The sequence below is a fragment of the Amblyomma maculatum genome, chromosome 9, assembly GCF_055883805.1.
Source record: "Amblyomma maculatum isolate TAMU_Amacu chromosome 9, ASM5588380v1, whole genome shotgun sequence".
NCBI lineage: Eukaryota > Metazoa > Arthropoda > Arachnida > Ixodida > Ixodidae > Amblyomma > Amblyomma maculatum.
Genome location: NC_139352.1, coordinates 81,559,925 through 81,578,303, shown reverse-complemented (window position 1 = coordinate 81,578,303; position 18,379 = coordinate 81,559,925). Strand labels below are relative to the sequence as shown.

The window sequence follows — 18,379 nt, the reverse complement described above, 5'->3', positions numbered from 1 at the left end:
ATAGCTATGCATGGTTACTTGCGCATAACCATGTTGCTCAAGAGCACGATGAGCAAACCGCGATTCGCGCGGGTGTAGCACAGGGGGACCGCGGAGGAAGTGAAAAAAGAAAGAGCACGAAACAGACCCACATAGAGGAGAACCGGTGCGAAGAAACAGAAGAGAAGAGAGCAGAACCGAGCCATCCCGGTACTCCCACTCGTCTCCAACTGGCCAACTTTCGTCTCCTATATATGGAGAGTTCGCCCCCACGGAATGGGCGCGTCCGCATCGTGCTTGCTCGCAGTCCGTTCCGATTTCGGCACGTCCGGTCGACGCCGCGTCGCTGGTGGTGCAGCCAGTGAATGGGATACATATCGCGCAGAGCGACCAGCTGATAACGACGGCGGCCGGCTCGCCTCAACTGACTGCATGAGGCCACGGAAGCAAGAGCCCCTCCCAAGAAACACGAGTGAAAAAGGCAACCAGTCGCGCATTTTTCCTGCAGTTGGTGAGCTGTGAATTAGTTGGAAACAATTCAGCTGTCATACTAACAAACTCGATCAGCACGTGTGCAAATTCGTGCTGAGTGGCGCTAAAATCGAGTATTCCGCCAACAACCCAGCCCACTTTCACGCTTGGCGCGAGAATTGCGCTGGAAAAAAGTTGCCGGGTTGTTCATTAGCGACGTCGAGGCCGCAGCTTCGCTACCTTTATATCAACAGAAAGGCGAAATGAAAGACAGTGTTGCACAACACCGGGCCAACGATGGAGGTTTAATTTTCGCTGCATTAATTTTCCCAGTGCTTGCTACCGCATGCAGTGAGGCATGACCCGGTCTTCCAACTTTGTCGTTGCCAGGCGCGGTGTACGCAGCTTCGTACTCTTCGTACGTTCTTCTAGACAGATCAGATAAAAAGACGACGCAGCATCCGCACCACTTCACCCCGGAGTGTGCCCCGAGCGAACCCCCACATCTGCAGATATCGCTGGAATCGCGTTATCACGCATTGTAAGTACTGCAAGGAAGGCAGAAGGCACCCCTTCGTCATCGCAGTTACGCGATGACCGCACGCGGAATGTATCCGCGAGACTCTCGAGAGATCTTATATAACACCAAGACATCGCCGCTGTAGACTAGTGCGATGGCGACACCGTACGTAGTGAGGTCGTGGTAGTGGCAATGACTCCTTCGGCAGATTATGATGGCGTTATCAAAGCCAGGCTCCAGAGCTCACCGGCGCTTCCGTTGCGCCTTCCTCTCCCTTCAAAACCTCCTTACTAGGAGCTGGCCTTCTTTTTTCTTTGCGTTTGTTTCACGACGCAGCGGCGTGCGCGTATCCATTACGCGCACGGGTAACCCAACCCCTGTGGGTAAAAAACTGAACAGCCTTGAGAGTTGCTGCTTTCACGCCACTAGCATGCGCCTTAGTGCGCTAATCGTCTCTCACTCATTTTGTCACTCACTTTGGCGTCGAGCTGCTGCTGCTGTACTTGGTCATTTCTCACACGTCCCTCCGTCAGACTTTTGTTAGTATGGAGGCCCATTCTGTGAGCATCTTGTGAAGCTAGTGTGAAACAAACAGAAAAGTGCAAAACTATATCCAGCCGGTTACTGGAATTAGCCTTAACCCTCAAACTTCTGCAGGAACAGTGACACAGAATGTCATCTCTCAAGCTGTCTTGGTTGACAGCATCATCAAGGCAGTACATACGATTGCTCTCCATCGCCTCACTGCTGGTCACTGCGTCATATGCAGGTAGGTGTTCATGCCTCTTGGCAGTATTACTGCTGCAAACCATGCTGCTCATTTTGGGCTTTCCGTTAGATCAGGGCGTGTACTGGTAGTATGAAACAGTTGATTTCAAGTTAAGGTTCTTTGCAAGGTCACTCCTCGTACATATCTTTTAAGTTTTTACCTTCTTGCTATTTGTAGATGAAGGTAATTAGCATTTAAAAAAGGTGAAGTGTCCTTAAAATGGATTATTTGTTCGCCAAATAAAATACTAGTTTAATCTAACCTATGGAATGTGAAACGAGTTCCGTAAAGCAGTGAATGATATGTTTTTCAGCCACGTACTCAAGATCTGACACTTGTGACAAACACTATGGGGCCATTTTTTTAACCTACACCATCTACACTAGTGTAGCAGAAAAACCGTTCAGATTTTCTACACTGATGTAGCTGGTGTATGTTCAAAAAATGGCCCTTATGATGACCATCCCCATGTAAGAATCCTTGTGCATGACAATGTGTTTCTGGTCGGCACGACAGTCTGTTGTCGCCACACAACAAGTTTCATGTTTGCAGTGCTTGATAATTTACCTCATATGTCAGAGCATGATTCAGAGTTCTCAATACTCAGCCATTTTATACATTATTCAGGATCAGTTAACCCATGCTATACATTTCCAAAGATAGCTACTGACCATAGCATATACCTGTTGATAAATAAAACTAAAGTGTGCTTAGCATCAATAGTTAATCATTAGTATGTTATACTAGTGATATTGATCAACATATCATTCAGTAAAAAAAAAATTAAGTGCTTATATGTTCTTTAATAGGTATAAGTGCAAGCTTTTAGACACTCTCTGTAATGTCACTGAGAACCCAAAAAAATATGGCCCTTATCACATTGTGTTAGTTAAAAGAGAAAGAAATGCCTTCTTCAAAAAAAGGCATTTACTGTGAGTTACTTGAAGTCTCAAAGTGCATAAGCAACAGTTTGTACATGTGTTCCAACGTATCATTTGAATTTTGTTTCATGTATCTATAGCTTTTGTTAGACATTTTATAAATAAAGCTTTATATTTTGAAATTATTTAATAAACAAACTGCTAGTTCCAAAGCAATCATATCACAATTTCACAAATGCCACATAATTTGAAATATCTTTTCCCGTAGCCCTCCACTATGGTTCCTCTTTCTCTCTCTCTCCACTTTCTCTCCCACCCCCTTCCCTTATGGCTGGGTTCAGGTGTCCACAGAAACAAGTGTGAGAGATACTGCACCTTTCCCTTCCTGTGAACCAATTATATTATATATATATATATCTTTTTAAGAAGAATGACCCTGACACTTGTCGCCTTTTATGCATAAAAATGTCTGGTAAGAAGAACTGAAACTGAATTTTTAACTCAGCCATTCAGAACTCTATCAGAGCACAGTTCATTGAACTTTCTTTCCGAGCAAAAAGTAAGGAAGTCTTCAGTAACAAAGTGATCCGATCTGTCATTATAAGCATGAGTAACATTGTAACTCTGGTCCATCAAAGTCATATGTGCGCAAACAATACAAGCTGCATTTGCTTTTCACGTTGTGGTGCTCTCTTTACTCATCGAGCTTTCCGAGGTCGGAGACTTTATGTACCAGGAAAGTGATAGCCCATCTGCAAGCCGGAACAAGAGCACGGTAGAGGCAACACATGCATATCGCTCATAATAGAAGAAAGTGCGCCGCTTGTTTCAGCAACCTTCCGCTTTTCCCAGACTACCGTCGTGGCCTTCTCGCAGAACCCTCTTCCACTTGACGGGCCATGTCACGGCTGGGGGAGAGCGTTGTGACAGCGTCTTCTAATGAAGCCTCTAATTGGATCAAATGATGCTTCCTGTGAGGAAGTGGGGCACTTCTGGAAGCGAATTGATAGCGGCAAGGGCATCATCTAGGTCGTGCTTGCCCCTTCCTCGCGGATGACGAATGCGACGTGTGCACCACGTACCAGGCCAGCTGGCATAAGCAGCCAATTCCCCCCCTTCTACGTCAGCTCCTCCTCTCATCGCTCGCATTCTTCACATGTTAGAAAACTGGCCTAAAAGAGTGGAACGAAAAGTTTCAGAGCCGTGAGGTTGAACTGAAGTTGTTAAGGAAGTTCAAGGCTGAGGACTTGGAGCTCTCGTTTTTAAGTCAAAGCTCGACTATGTGACACTGACTGAATTATAAGCACTGGCCTTTGTCAATACTGGTTATTTTTTGTTAATGAGTTAGTTGAGTAACAAGCGTAGGCACTTAGACGCAGATTGACAAGTGAAAAGAAAAAACAAATGATGAAAAATGAATTCCCGACTTTTGAGAAACTAACAAGTTTGGTGAAAGAACAAACAGTAACAAATAAAAATAAGTAAATTGCTTTATATCTTTCAGTCATTGATTGTATCATTCATTGTTGTGCACATTTTTTCCGGCAGTAATTAAAAATATTTGTAGTCTTTTAGCCGGGACGGGGTCAGGAATATTGCTGATGGATGTCACGTCTTTACCAAACGTCTCCCCTAGTTAGCCCACATCTGCGCCGTACTCCTTGTGGACTGTAACGTGACCCAGCCTCATTCTGTGCTGACGGCATATCATCAGACACTTCTTTTTTTCTGTGCCTTTCTTTTTAATTTTTTTTTATCCTGCAACGGCAGCACACTTTTAATCGCGATAGTTTAGGGTTTCGTCGGCGCTGCGCTACATAGGGAGTCTGGCGCTCCAGAGAGCTGACAGCGCACTCTTTTCTTTTAGGTTTTTTTTTTTTTTACTCTGCAATTCTTTATTTGTGCACAGGCTTTTGCGTTGACACGTGGTCATGTTGCAAGGGTGACAGTTGGAAACCATGTGCAGCTGTGACCTTGTCGTGTTTCAAGTCCCAGGGTCATTTCCATCTAGCCCTATGTGAGATTGAAAGACTCATTCTTGTCTGCACTGAGCATTTTCCGCATTAGATACGGCAAGGGTCAAGGTCTTTTACTACAGTAGTTGCAGAACTTCTTTCATCATGGTAGTTAACACTGCTGTCATTGTTGTAGCATGCTCTAGGTGAAAACAATCATGTTCACTGATTATGACCAGCCAGTAATAATTTTACTGAAGGGGATGAAAGGAGTTATTTTGAGAATGAGTTTTATATGGTCATGTGATATACGTGTGTCCCATATGTAGTCTTTGGCATGGATGTGGTCACTTTTGCGACTTGTGTGTAAGGAAGTCGCATGCCTTTGCCTGTGAGCTATGTACAGTCTTTGTAAAAAATATACGGCTCACGGATGTTTGTTCCAAGCCCCGTAACGAGGCTCATAAAGCAACTCTAGCGTTCGAAATCTCGTAGATGACAAATCTCGCTCTCGTTCTCCTCTAGCTTACATTCATATTTCAGTATTGCTGCCAACAGCCGCGTTACAGTGCTTAAAAGCAAACCTCTTGGGCCGTATACTTTTGACAAAGACTGTACATGTAAATGCCCAGTTTCAAACATTAGCCAGATATGTGAGCCAATTAAAAGTATCTCTCTACACATTTCATTCATGAATGCAACAGTTGCTGCTGTCACCCAGGTTTGAATTGGCTTTCTGAACTGCAGGGAGAAACTAAATGTACTGCTTTGAGGCAAAAATGCACATGCGAAATGTCGCAGACCCAAAAAGCGACCACCCCCAATTCCTGCAAAAAAAAAAAAAATTATTATTATTTGTTGCCAATTGTGAGAAAGGCTTTCATCAAGGTATATTTCACAAAATAAATTTTGTGGTGACATAAGCACTATTATGAAGTTCCCACTAAGAAGCAAAACCTGGTCTAAGAAGAAAATTTTTATGCTCTTTGTGAAGCAAAATACAATGACAAATATTATCTTAGAATACTTGTGTTGTTGTTTTGTGTGAGTTCATGAATGGAGCAATATAAGTAACAATTTTTTGAATTTTCTTGGGTCACTAAAATTGGTGTCTTGGGAAATTTCTTGCATTAATATCAGTAACATGTAAGCTGAAACTGTTATTTTACACTTTCCCTGGTTGCTGTAGCTAATGCTAAAAATAATTTAGACGGGTTGAAGAAAGCAGTTCTTAAAACAGGTTTTCCGAACTTTGCGAAAAGTGATTTTTTTTCTCGATATTCAGACATTTACTGGGAACCAAGGCCTCCGAAATAAAACCACTTGAGATGGCTCATTATGGACATCAATGCCTTAATTTTTATTTGTGATTTTATGCAAGTAAATTTTGTTTTACAGGAGAACTTATTTTTTTAAGTTCACAAACAGCCAAACTGTGACTGCAAAATTCATGCGTCATATTATTATGTTTCGCGTGTTTAGCTTGAAGTTTGTGCACAAGTCATGAGTCGACGGGAAAAGAAAAACGGAGAGGAGACTACCTTCACACTTATTTCAGCCATTTTTTTTTGTTCAGTATGTTCGAAAGTATGTTCAAAGCAGTAGTTGCGGAGGGGAACAAGGTCGTCCTGAAAAAAAAATATATATATAATGCTTTTCTGACTGGGCTTTATGAAAATAAACAATGAAAAATAACGTTTTTAACCTCTACTATCATGAAGGGAGCCATGATGTGCTGTCAAAATAAAAAATTTTCGGGACTTCGAATGCATTGGACGCTGTCTTCGGCACACTGAAAGCTGTGGCTACAAGAGCAACTAAGCTTGTAGAGGTGATATCATGATGACAGTAAATTACTAGAGGGTGTATTTGTCTAAGCCAGAAATAACACATAGAAAAATAAAGTAATCTGGCTGCGAAGTGTTAAAATAGAAGTACAAAATAGAACTGCCTTCGAAATTTCGCCATGGTAATTGCATATGTCATCACAGTTCATTCAATTCAGACGGGCTACGGTTTCAGCGCGTCGTGCTCGATCCTTATAGTACTCAATTACACTCAAGAAATTCAGTTAAATAAATGTATCTGAGAGCTTAGGTGGCGTTACTGATCTGACGCTGATTCAAGCATTGAAAAATTGAACATAAGTCAGTGATAAGACTAAAATCTGAGGAGGCATGCATCGAAAGACATTTTTTATTGTAACTGCCGTACTCCAAACCCACCCCTCCTGTAATAACCCTTAAATGGGGCATTTGAGGATTCAATAAATAAATAAATAATAGACAATCAAGTTTGTAGGTGATAACCGCCTGTTGTGAGCGACCGTAAATCCTTTAATGCACAGTATTATTCCTGCTGTGAAGCAGAAGGTAAATTGTTCCGCTCCATGCCATACAGAATTGAGGAAAGATGGGCACTGCCACTGCAATTTGCTCACACTCATGCTGTCTGTGCTGGTTTGACTACGCATTCAGTGCACTCAAAATGAGATGTGCCCAGCTGACGAAGATGTGTTTTTTGCAACAAATTTGCATGGACGGGAAGCAACACAGCCACAAATTCGCTTCACAAAGAGCACGAATGCATGGACTTCAAAAAATAATTTCTCCTGGCAGACAAAAATTTACTTGCATAAAATCTTCTAGATTAAAAGCTATGACTTTGATGGGCATAACTAGCCATCACAAGACTTGAAAGATTGCCTACAACTTTTTCAGTAAAAAAAATTCAAATTCTTTAATTTCGCATGTTTTCTTGTATGCTATATTTCCTGTGCAATGAGCAAATTGTAAGTAGGCTGTTTTGTCACTATCTCAGCAATCTATTGGTCTCCCATTACGACAATTAATATAATTCAGCAATTAAAATTACTTCTGCAAAAAATTTGTTCACTGCATTCTCTACCAGTTATATAGCAGAATAAAAGTTCCATAAGGATGTGAAAATTTTTTTTCAAACCAAAAAGTATGCCGGTAACTGCAATCTTCAAGTGTAAGATTTTTTCCAACGAAATCCATGATGGCAAAAAAAAGAAATGCTGGATCGTTTGGCGAGGAATGACCCATGACCATTGCACAGTAGCGGCTTTTGCGTAGAGTGTGTGGACTGTGTAGTTTGACATGGACATGTTAGGAATTGGAAACATCTGGCTGTATTTTTCAAAACTTTGAGCATTCTGAGAACTTTATTGGAAATTGCCCTTTGCTTTTTGAATGTAAAGCTACACGAGCTCTAGAAAAACTCTCATAGATTGTGCTTATTTTGAAATGCTTACTCTAAGCAGCAATGATTTGGCGTGTTTACAGCTGTCATATAGATGAAAGTAGAACACAATCATGTCTTGCTTATAGCTTGATAGTGTGGAAATGATCAAGGACATCAATTGAATTTAACATATTGAAGCACTGCTTGTTTCTAAGAAATCTGTGCAGGTATCTGGGAAAGAAGCAAACTTTCCCTGTTGCTTGCACAAATTTTCCAGAAAGGAATGGTTATCTTGTAGTTGTCATGTAGTTATCTTGTAGTTATCTTGTAGTTATGCCGGCACCATGTCTTACAAGAGCTAGCAAAACCGTGATTTGGGATTGTGGACTAGGGAGAAAGTAATACGCCTCTGGCTCTGTATACTATTGTGCTTGAATGCATCCCTTTGGTGTTATTAACAGCTTGTTGTTATCTTCTTCTTCCAGAGAGAACGAGGCCTGAATATCGCCAGTCGCATTACTCTCGACAAAACACAGGTAGGAGAAGAAGGTTGTTCTTTAAATGCACAGAATTTCTCTCACTGTCTCGCAATTGCAAACCAAACCTATGTAGCTTATATATATATATATTATAAGGAAAGCAAGCAGATATGTAATCACTGATAGTATGAAGTTCCTTAATTGGGCTCTCATTCTGCATGTAAAACATGTTTTATCGAAAGTGGTATCAACTATGACTCTGAGCATTTGTAAAATGTTTGCAACAAGTTTTGTTTGAATCTTTGAATCCGTTCAGTTTGCTTGTATTGTGATTTTCACGTTTCAAGTAACCCATTCTAAGCATGCCGTACGCATAACACATTTTTGTTTTATATGCCTAGCCATGTGGTAGGTACTTTATGTAAATGCTGGTTTATTTGGTTGGTGCTCGACATAAGGTGGCGGGCCACACATGCTTCATGTTCAGTAACATTACTCAAGCATTCGCACATTTCTTCACTGAAGTCACCTTGCTAGTGCTCGGACTCTGCATACCCCAGTAAACTCCATCTGGTGTTTTTCACCGTGCTAGCCAGCCTATGCTACTCAACTCAATGCCACCATGTTTGCTTTGTGAAATGCATTGGCCGTTGAGGTTACAGGAGTGCCTCAATTTTCACATAATTTTCTGCATAATACTTTAAGGCTGTGATTGGCATGAACATTCCAGACATTTTGGAACATCACGCAATGTCACGTCATGAATATTCTTTGCAATGTACCTAGCTCTCTGACCTCACAGTCAGAAAAGACTGATTGGAATTTAGTTGGTTCCATTTGGCTTTCAATTTGTCCCAGCTTTGCTCCTGGAAATTTGGGTATGTTATTTATGACTGGTTCTGATTTGAAGGCCTACTGTGGTATGCAGTTCTCACATGGCACATACATACTTTGCCCTTTTTCGTACTGTTCCCTTGGTGACAGATGCTTTGGCTGACTTAGGTCAGTGCTCTGGGCTGTGGTTTTTAGGTTAATACTTCCATGTCATTTCCTCTGTACTGTTTCATGCGGGGCTGGGAAAACTTTGCTCCTGACTTTCTCGGTACATTGACATATCCGCTACTGACCTCATCTGCACCACTGTACACAGTGCTATAACCCATTTCATCGGCAACGGGCTTCCGGTGAAGGGATCTTGACACACGGCTTGCAATATCACTTGTCTCGCCAGCGCATCAAAGGCAAGTCCATAACAGCTGACCTCTGACCCTTAACACTAACGCAGCTGCATTTAAAGTCTTGTTAATCTTCAAAACTCTGCTCCTGCTGCGACAGAATCAGACGACGATGACAGCGTTCAGCAGCAAAGAGTTGTGGAGGACGCACTAGATTGGGCTCGCTCTTCGAGGCAACGCCATATTGAAGCAGGCACTGGAGGCACAGCTGGGCACACCTCCGAGGTTGAAGTCCAGAGAGTGTTTGAGGAGCAGAAACCAGGCTCACACAATTTCACCGCACACCGATACCGGCAGACACCAGAGGAATCCGAAGAAGAGGATTCTGATCGCCAGGCGACAAACTACACGCGACGGATATATTCCGTGTCTGCGTCAGGTACCAGGGGACATCTGAGCAGAACAGATTCAGGCACAAGGCATCTGACAGATGATGAACGGTTGGCTGGTCGCCGGGGCTCAGCACACTTAGACCGATGGTCGACCACCAGAACAAGCACAGAGAAACCAGACGACAAGGATGCTGGCAGCAGGTCCACGTACCTTAGGCGGTATGAGTCAACATCAGCACGGCACCGATGGTCAAGCCGTGGCGGCACCGAGGGTGATGGAAGCACGTTACTGCAGTCGAGGCGCTATGGTTCCAGAGACTACTCAGCCAGTGGGTCGCGCTGGTCGTCGACCACTGAGCAACCCGGACACGACAGCAGCACTTCGGTATATGAAGGTCGGCTGGGGTCATATGACAGTTCGTCCTCTCAGCACCGTTGGTCTAGTCGCTACAGTACTGAGAGACCTGAACGTCCCGTCTATACGCATCACCACTCATCCATGGATCGTTCGTCCACCAGCAGACAGATGTGGTCGGCTCACACATCCACTGAAAGATCAAGTTGGTCTACAAGTGAAGCAACAACCACTGACGTACCAGAAGAGGAAAAGAGTGGGTCCACTTATGTCCGGCAGCAGTACCACTCTATTACAGCCGGTAGACATCCTGCTACCACCGACCGTACAGTAACATCTCCCGAAGCTTCGCGCCGTGAACACTGGGGAGCAAGTAGCCAGCATCGAGCTGAAGGAGCAGGCTACGGAAAAGAGAGCGATCGTGACGAGTCAAGAAGATGGACATCACACAAGGTGACAAGTGCAGAGGACACAACGATTCGGAGACAGGAAGAGAGGCGGCTGAGTTGGCATGGAGGATACACAGCACGTTTTGGAGAACATGGGAACACTACTCGACGTGTGGACGTTGGGTCACGAACACGCTTTGAGCCCACGGTCATTGGGCCACCCAGCAGAGGTGAATATGATGGAAGCTCGGTCGATCAGAGGCATCGCCTGACGGCCTGGCGCAATACCAGCATTGTTCAGGGAGAGCCTACCCGTTGGTCTGAGGACACGCAGCGGCGATATGGAGGTCGTGATGACCTCAGGAGAGAGCATGATGGAGACACAACGTATACAAGAACGACATACACACGGCGTATCAATGGAACAACTTATTACGGTGCAGGGCACTCGTCACGCTGGTCATATGGAAGGGAGAACGTAACAGGTGGCAGTTCAGTGTCGTACGGATCTAGTCGTGCCAGTGGTACATATGGAGGCATCGACAGTGAAACTGAGCCGCCGTACGTTCGGCCCCGACCTACAGAGACACACATAGTGACCGGAGGTGTGGACATCCTTGAAGAGGAGAGACATCCTCTGACTGGTAAAATAAAACCTTTGAGAAGTTTGGATTACACTAACTGGGTGGAAGGTGTAAGAACAGTTACATGAAGAACATACCAACTAACACATTACTTCATTTGATGCTGGATTGCTCAATGTTTGCAAAATTATTTTGTAAAAGAATATCTGCTCAAGCAGGTGTGATACTGTGTATAGGACAACCGTGACCCTATGCTGTTGAGGCACAGGAAATCACCATGCATATGTGATCACACTTTAGTGTTTTTCTGCTGGTACCTTCTGGTAATTTTGTAGAATTTTTTATCATCTTGCTTTGCCATTCTCTTGGAAGCAAAAATGGAGTTCAGTTTAGTATGCATAACAGGCTAGACAACATCATACCAAACATAATTTTGCTCATCATTATAGAAAAAGTGATGATTTCAATTATATTTCCCTCTTAAATTTAATTATATGTATAAGTGTTTCATTGAAAGTAAAATTCAAAATGGTATAGTATATTTTATATATTTAATTGTAATTAACAGCTCTTCAGACAGTTGAATGTAGGCTAACAGATTGCTGTATGACAACACGTACACCGGTGGTTTTGCCCAGGAATTGAAATTAAGGGGTACGTCTAAATATTTAGGGGTGTAGTGAGGGGGTGTTGAGCCATGAAGAGAAGCGGTATAGTCATATTTGGTCAGCGCAAGAGAAAAAAAGTTTGCTACAATTTGAATGGGTTCCTTCAGAAAAACAGTTGGGTATGTGAGGGAACCACAGTTGCACACCATGTCAAAAAAGCTGCATTGCATATTTTTACTGTGCCAGGCTGATAATCACATGCTGTATATGTGATCGGCTACGGATGATGCATAAACATGATAGCTTGCCCTTACTTTTTCACCAAAGTCTAACAAAATATTGAAGCTTTGACTAGAGGGACTGGAAATTTTGTCATTTATTAGGAAAGGTCATGGCGCCAAGGTCATGGCGCCACATGTTACAGGGAGGGGGTGAAATGCCTGACAAAAGCAGAGGCAAGAAAAGTGGCGAGAGTCACTTTTTGCCCTCACTACAAACGTTTTTCTGTTTACCAAGGCGTACAATTTTAGTAGTGGGAGTCACTTTGCCCTGTGCCTACAAAAGTTGCTTCGGTATAACCAAGACGGTCAGGTTTTAATTTACCTTGGATGTCAGACCAATGCAATGCTCTGTATTTGGTGAAAGCAGGCACGTGAAGGGACAGAAATGTATTATATATATAGTATTGTGCAAACTGCAACTGCAGGTGCCACTCATAATTATTTGCATGCAAACAAACCAATGCTTTGTGTAGAGGAAGCATTTATGCCTGAATGCAATATTAGTGCTAAGTTATGTTTATGTGGCGCTGAAAAAGTGGGCTGTTCATCAAAATAGCTAAATAGAGTTAGTAAGGCTTGAAACAATTTGTTGCAGGCCACATAGCAAGCTATGGAAAGGGAAAGGATAGGTGTAATTCTACAGTCAAGATCAGAAGAGAGCAGAGCAGGTTAAGAGAAGAAACTTAAATTTAATGATATCCTAACTGAAACCAAGAAAAAAAAAAAAAGACATAAATAAGGCATTTAATATGCAAAAAAAATAAAAGGATAACTGTGGTCACTTATGGTAACAAAGTGCAATTTGGGAGAAAATGAACAGAACTGAGGAGACAGAGAGTTAGCCAGATGACATTAGAAAGTTTGTGGCAGTAGGGTAGCTGTAGCTGATGCAACTTATATTTATTGCATATTAATATGAGAGGCCCACATTCTACAGTGGATTGATGATGGTAATGAGCTATATAAACAGTGGCGTGCTGCAGAGTGTCAGAAAGCCATCATTTACTAGTGCAAAAATAAAAATGAGGCTCGTGAGTGCTGTATGTCTCTGACTAACCAGGGTATAATGAGAGGAAGGAGATGGCTACACAGTATGAAAGAGCACTGAACAAGGGTAGAAAGGCAGCCACAGTTTGCATGTTGAATCAAAGTTTTGACAAGGAGACTTATTGGCAAGTCCCGGAGTCCTCCCAGACGAAAACAAGTCCCCTTGTTGAAACCTTGGTTCGGCTTGAGAACTGAGGCTTCCTTTCTACCCTTGTTTAGCTCTCTTTCTCACTAACCAGGAAATGCATGCCACTACGCACGTTGTGACCTGTCTGTTCTCGACTGCAGTGCTGACACGAGGTTCCCAGCCACACGCCTGCGAAGAGTCCAGCTGCTACCCAGCGACAGGCAACCTTCTCATCGGCCGAGAGGACAGGCTCACAGCGACATCCACATGTGGCTTGCGCGGCGTTGAGACCTACTGCATTGTCAGCCACCTGAAAGAGAAAACAAAGTGTTTTCGATGTGACTCAACGAGGAAAGGGAAAGAGCACCATGGCATTGAGAACATTGTCTCTCGGTGAGTATATATCCTTGCCATGTGAAGAAGGAAGCATAGCTTGTTTAGACCCTTAAATTGATTCTGTGTAGGTTTTGTCTGTTGTGCAAATGCAGGGAGGTAGGCATCATTGTGCCATATTTCGTCTCCTTTGCCGTATTTATTTTTTTCGCACTCATTTACCATGAATCAGGCTTAAATAAATCATGAAAGTATTGACTTGTTGGACATCCCTTTCTCTCCAGTTACTCAAGAATGCACTTACTGCATTTCAAACATGTGCTGTAAACACTGCATGTCTCAAAGATGGCACTTAACATTAACATTGATGCACTGCTTTCAGGAAACTTTGTGTGTAAATGCAAATTATGAAAATGTACACAAGTGCAGCTGTCTGTTTCTGGGAACTGCTTTTGTTCTGAGTGCATTGAGGTTACAAGTGTCATTGCTGCTAGTTTTATTTTGTTGATGTGTTTGCATTATCTTCATAGTGGTACCGTACTAGTAGTGGCGCTGACTAATGGTATGCCTATGCAAATTCTGACTGACAGTGCTACATTTTTAGGGACATAAATATAATGTTCTAGTATTTTATCAAAGGCTTCTTACTAATACTTGAAAACAATGTCAATCTATTCAAATATATTGACTGGTATGTAGTTCAAAGTGTGTATGAACTACTGAGACCTGTCTTTGCACATTTAATGTATTCACTGGTAGTTTAAAATGTGTATGAACTACCGAGACTTACTGTGGCACTTTTAACACAGCGTTAAAGATCCTGTTGTGCAGAAAATCCGACATTGTTGGCATTGTGATCTAAATACTCATAGGCATGGCTCACTGGTGGTAGTTGGCAGGTGACATGGCCAGGTACCGATTAGACGGCAGGTTGTGTGACGTCATGAGACCACATGACTTGGCAGGCACTAGTACCAACTCGGGCGTCTCATTTGAGATGGAGGGGTCAGATAGGAATCAAACCTTCCAGAGCTCTTGGGTGAGGAGTAAGGTACACTACTTCTAGGCCACACAGGCACGTCTGCACGACTTGGTCAAAGTGGGGCTTTATAGGCGGCTATATCGATTGGTCTTTCATATACTTGGGTGGCTAGCGAATATGTGTGTGATGTCAGACGCATAGATTAAGGGGTTAGCGATTAAGCGCGCAGCAAAGTACATCTCTGTGAACAAGGTTCACAAAAAGGCCCACAAATGGAAGCCATTATCTCTATTGTGTTACACTCTAAAGCGGTATCACAAGGGCAATGAAATCCCCTCTAAGTGAGGACTGTGCTCATGTCATGCCTTTGAGAGGTGTGTCATAGCAGCTTAGAATTTTCTGCTACCAGCTGCCATCTCAAGGCAGGGGGACATCTCGGCCGGCCAGCATGAACGCTCCCCGATTCCCCGAGAGGGAAAAAAATAGCACGCGATGGGGTACGAGCAGATAATATTTACCCCACCCCACGCATTTGTATTCGACTTTCTTCTGCATGTCCCTTTCCTTTGGACCAATTTTTATGCTTTTTGTTTTGGTTTACGCACTTTTTTTTCCACTCCTGTGCACTTCGCTGTTATCATGCTGTGTGTGGCTGGAAACAGCGGCGTCTCTCTCGGCGACGCTCCGTCGTCCTTGTGAATGTGTCGAGTTCGGGAGCAGGGGCAAGTTTGCCCGGCCAGTGAAGTCGTGCACCTCCTTTCCGCATCCATCGTCGCTTGAATCTCCCTTTATTGTAAACTCTCGAAACTCTCACTTGAATCCCCTGTGTGAATGACGTTTAAAGGTGGAACTCAAGTTTAAGTCCCCTCAATTTTCTTTTTTTCACTCCAGGATTGGCAAAAAGCGCAAGGCAACATGGTGGCAATCGGAGAACGGGGTGGAGGCTGTGTCAATTCGACTCGACTTGGAAGCAGAATTCCACTTCACTCATCTCATCATCACATTTAGGACATTCCGACCTGCCGCCATGCTTATTGAGCGGTCGCATGACAACGGACGCACTTGGAAGGTAAGCAAGACCGATCAAGTACAGTCAGACTGGAAATGTCACAATGCGCATAACAAAAATCTTGAAAAAAGCTTCACTCTCAGAGACATGCATTCCGGGTGCAGGGATGGGCAGTTTGCTCAGTCGCTCACAAAGGTTCTTCCTCACTCTCATATCCACTCCTTCATACTCATGTTCACTCGCCCTCATATCCGCTCACTCACATTGATGCATTGGTGGATGAGCTGAGGTGAGTGCACGCACGAGTGCCCTTTTTGCCCCGTGCCCTTTTTTTGTGTGCGTTTGGGGTTAGGCGACTGTCTGCTAATGCTTGCACTAGTCCAGAGAGTCGCTGGCTCTCTATACTTTGCTCTGAGACAAAAACAGCAATTGTTCAGAATTTTCACTATTCTGTTCAACAAGAAGAGCTTTATTCTGCTTTTGTGATTGAGGTTGAAGTAGCAGTAAGGTAGTCCAGCTGTTCCGCCTATGCTTGCATTTGTGAGACGTTTGCTGCTCATAAATATATAGTTCTAACTTGTTAGCTCTTTTCTATACTAGCTTTCTTTTATTATTTTAATAAGGCGTAGTATTATTGTTTATGCAGGATAACATCTGCATCTTTCTACCCGTTGCTGATAATCCTTATTGGTATCATATAAAATGCAAAATTTTATGGTTTTTGCTGGTCAATGTAAGTTCCCAAGTTGCAAAAAAAAATATCTTTTTCAATAATATCTGAACAATGCTCTTTTTCCTCCTGCTTTGCAATGTCTTCCTTTACAAGAAAACTGTTTGTTCTCTATTTCATTCTTCAGTCAGTTTCTGCAGCCATGTGGTGTTATTGTGCTTCTTTTCTTGATATTTGTCTTGAAATCCAAATGATTTATTACTGTTTTTATAGCTTTATCGCAATTTTTAAAATATTACTGCAACATTGATTTTATTGCTGCTTTGAATGTGTGTTTCTCTCTTTTTAGTTAACAGCTTTTTGGTGCCTAATGCTTCATTAAAAGGAATAAAAATGATGAGATCAAAGTTAGAGATGCGCTCTCAAAGTGTCCATTGTGACTTGCAGGTGTACCAATACTTCGCATACGACTGTGCCGATGCCTTCCCTGGTGTTCCGACCGGGTCACGGCGAAACATCTCCGACGTAACGTGCGAGTCCCAGTACTCGGGTGTCGAACCATCGACCAACGGAGAGGTCATCTTCCGTGTGCTGCCTCCAAACATTGATATTGGCAACCCACACAGCCCAGATGTTCAAAACTTGCTCAAGATGACCAATCTACGTATCAACTTCACTCGCCTGCACACTCTTGGTGATAACCTGCTAGACTCTCGACGTGAGATCAAGCAGAAGTACTATTATGCCGTCTACGATATGGTTGTCCGTGGCTCGTGCTCCTGCTACGGCCATGCCAGCCGCTGTATACCGGAGGAAGGGGAGTCTTATAATGCACCGTCTGACATGGTATGTGTTCTTTCATGGTGTGACTTTTTGCCTCTCTGGTTTTCACAGTGCCCCGTCGTGGTGCAGTGGTTAGGGCGCTCGACCGCTGTGCATAAGGATGTGGGATCGAATCCCGGCTGCGGCGGCCACACTTCGAAAGAGGCAAAAAGCAAGGCGCCAGTGTTCTGTGTGATGTCAGTGCACGATGAAGAACCCTAGGTGGTCAAAATTTCTAAAGCCGATCAAAATTTATAAAGCCCTCTACTATGGTGTCTATCACCGCCTGAGTCGCTTTATGATATTAAAGCCCATAAACGAAACCAAAACAGTTTTCACAGTGATACCTCTTTCTCGGAGGTTGTGGCATTATCATTGTTGCTCATTGCCTTTCTTTTTTAAGTTGTTTAAGCATTCTTCATTGGGAAGTTGGTACAGTCACCGGTGTCACCTTTTTCTATGTTCGAGGAAAGAGAGAAGTTGAAGTTGAAGCTTTGTCCCAGTTAGCCTGGGAATGTCGACTGCCACTGCACATAGTTTGTGCCAGAGTCAAAAGTTCTGTATACTATTCTAGTTTTAATTTATAAGCACAGACATCACAAAATGTTGGCCCTTAAATCTAAAGACCTTTAGCACTTGGCTGGGCTAATTTAAGGAGAGTGTACTAATCTGGTTAAACAAATTCGGAAGACTCGCATGATCAGCAGGGAAGACTTGCATGATCAGCAGGTTGGCATAATGCCATTGATTATGCAGTCTTACAAAAATGTCATAATTACATCCTTAGATGTGCATATCGAGTGAAATTAAATCGGTATAAGGAACACATAATGTACGAAGTTAAAGTAATGGCACTGACAGTGGCCAGTTCGAGGTCCTGTAATTTTCTCTTTGCCTTCTTTCATCTGTTGTTCAACCTTCTTGGCTCTAGGCTCCTGTTAGTGTGATCAACTTCACCGCGCTGTGCTCTCTAGCACAAGGCAGGTATTTCTGTATTCGTCATGTGATGGACAGGGTGGAGAAGCTGGAGCATGACGGGGTCTGTTATCTGAGCTCTCTGGATTTTGGCGACAGGTATTTGGCAAGTGCCAGTGCACCCACAACACAAAGGGCCTGAACTGCGAAAGCTGCGAGGACATGTTCAACGACCAGCCTTGGAGGCCCGCCAGCGAGAGGGACCCGAATCCGTGCAAACGTAAGCCAGTCTTTGTCACTAGTCCTCATTCTGCTGGTGTTTCTAATAGCTCAGACGAAGTGTGCCATGAAATGTGCTGTGCTGTCATCATTGGTTTTCAAGTTGTATGTGAAATGTTCTCTGTCTACAGAACTTTCATATTTTGGCTA

General features: G+C 43.3%; 1 protein-coding gene across 8 annotated transcripts in view; it reads left to right on the top strand.

Moving 5' to 3' along the window:
- Nucleotides 1–18,379, top strand: part of LanB1 (laminin subunit beta-1) — a 55,376-nt gene that overhangs the window by 1,019 nt on the left and 35,978 nt on the right. The window contains exons 1-9 of one of the 8 annotated variants that reach the window (XM_084579238.1): nucleotides 463–490; nucleotides 1,628–1,739; nucleotides 8,268–8,318; nucleotides 9,412–9,502; nucleotides 9,597–11,216; nucleotides 13,381–13,612; nucleotides 15,426–15,603; nucleotides 16,661–17,059; nucleotides 18,110–18,230. In XM_084579238.1, the coding sequence (XP_084435364.1) occupies nucleotides 1,734–1,739; nucleotides 8,268–8,318; nucleotides 9,412–9,502; nucleotides 9,597–11,216; nucleotides 13,381–13,612; nucleotides 15,426–15,603; nucleotides 16,661–17,059; nucleotides 18,110–18,230 (2,698 nt within the window). In that variant the 5' untranslated portion in view covers nucleotides 463–490; nucleotides 1,628–1,733. Of the gene's footprint in view, nucleotides 1–358; nucleotides 491–616; nucleotides 754–808; nucleotides 992–1,037; nucleotides 1,061–1,627; nucleotides 1,740–8,267; nucleotides 8,319–9,411; nucleotides 9,503–9,596; nucleotides 11,217–13,380; nucleotides 13,613–15,425; nucleotides 15,604–16,660; nucleotides 17,060–18,109; nucleotides 18,231–18,379 lie in introns of those variants that run through there. The other 7 variants (XM_084579236.1, XM_084579237.1, XM_084579240.1 and 4 more) reach the window with 7 other exon arrangements.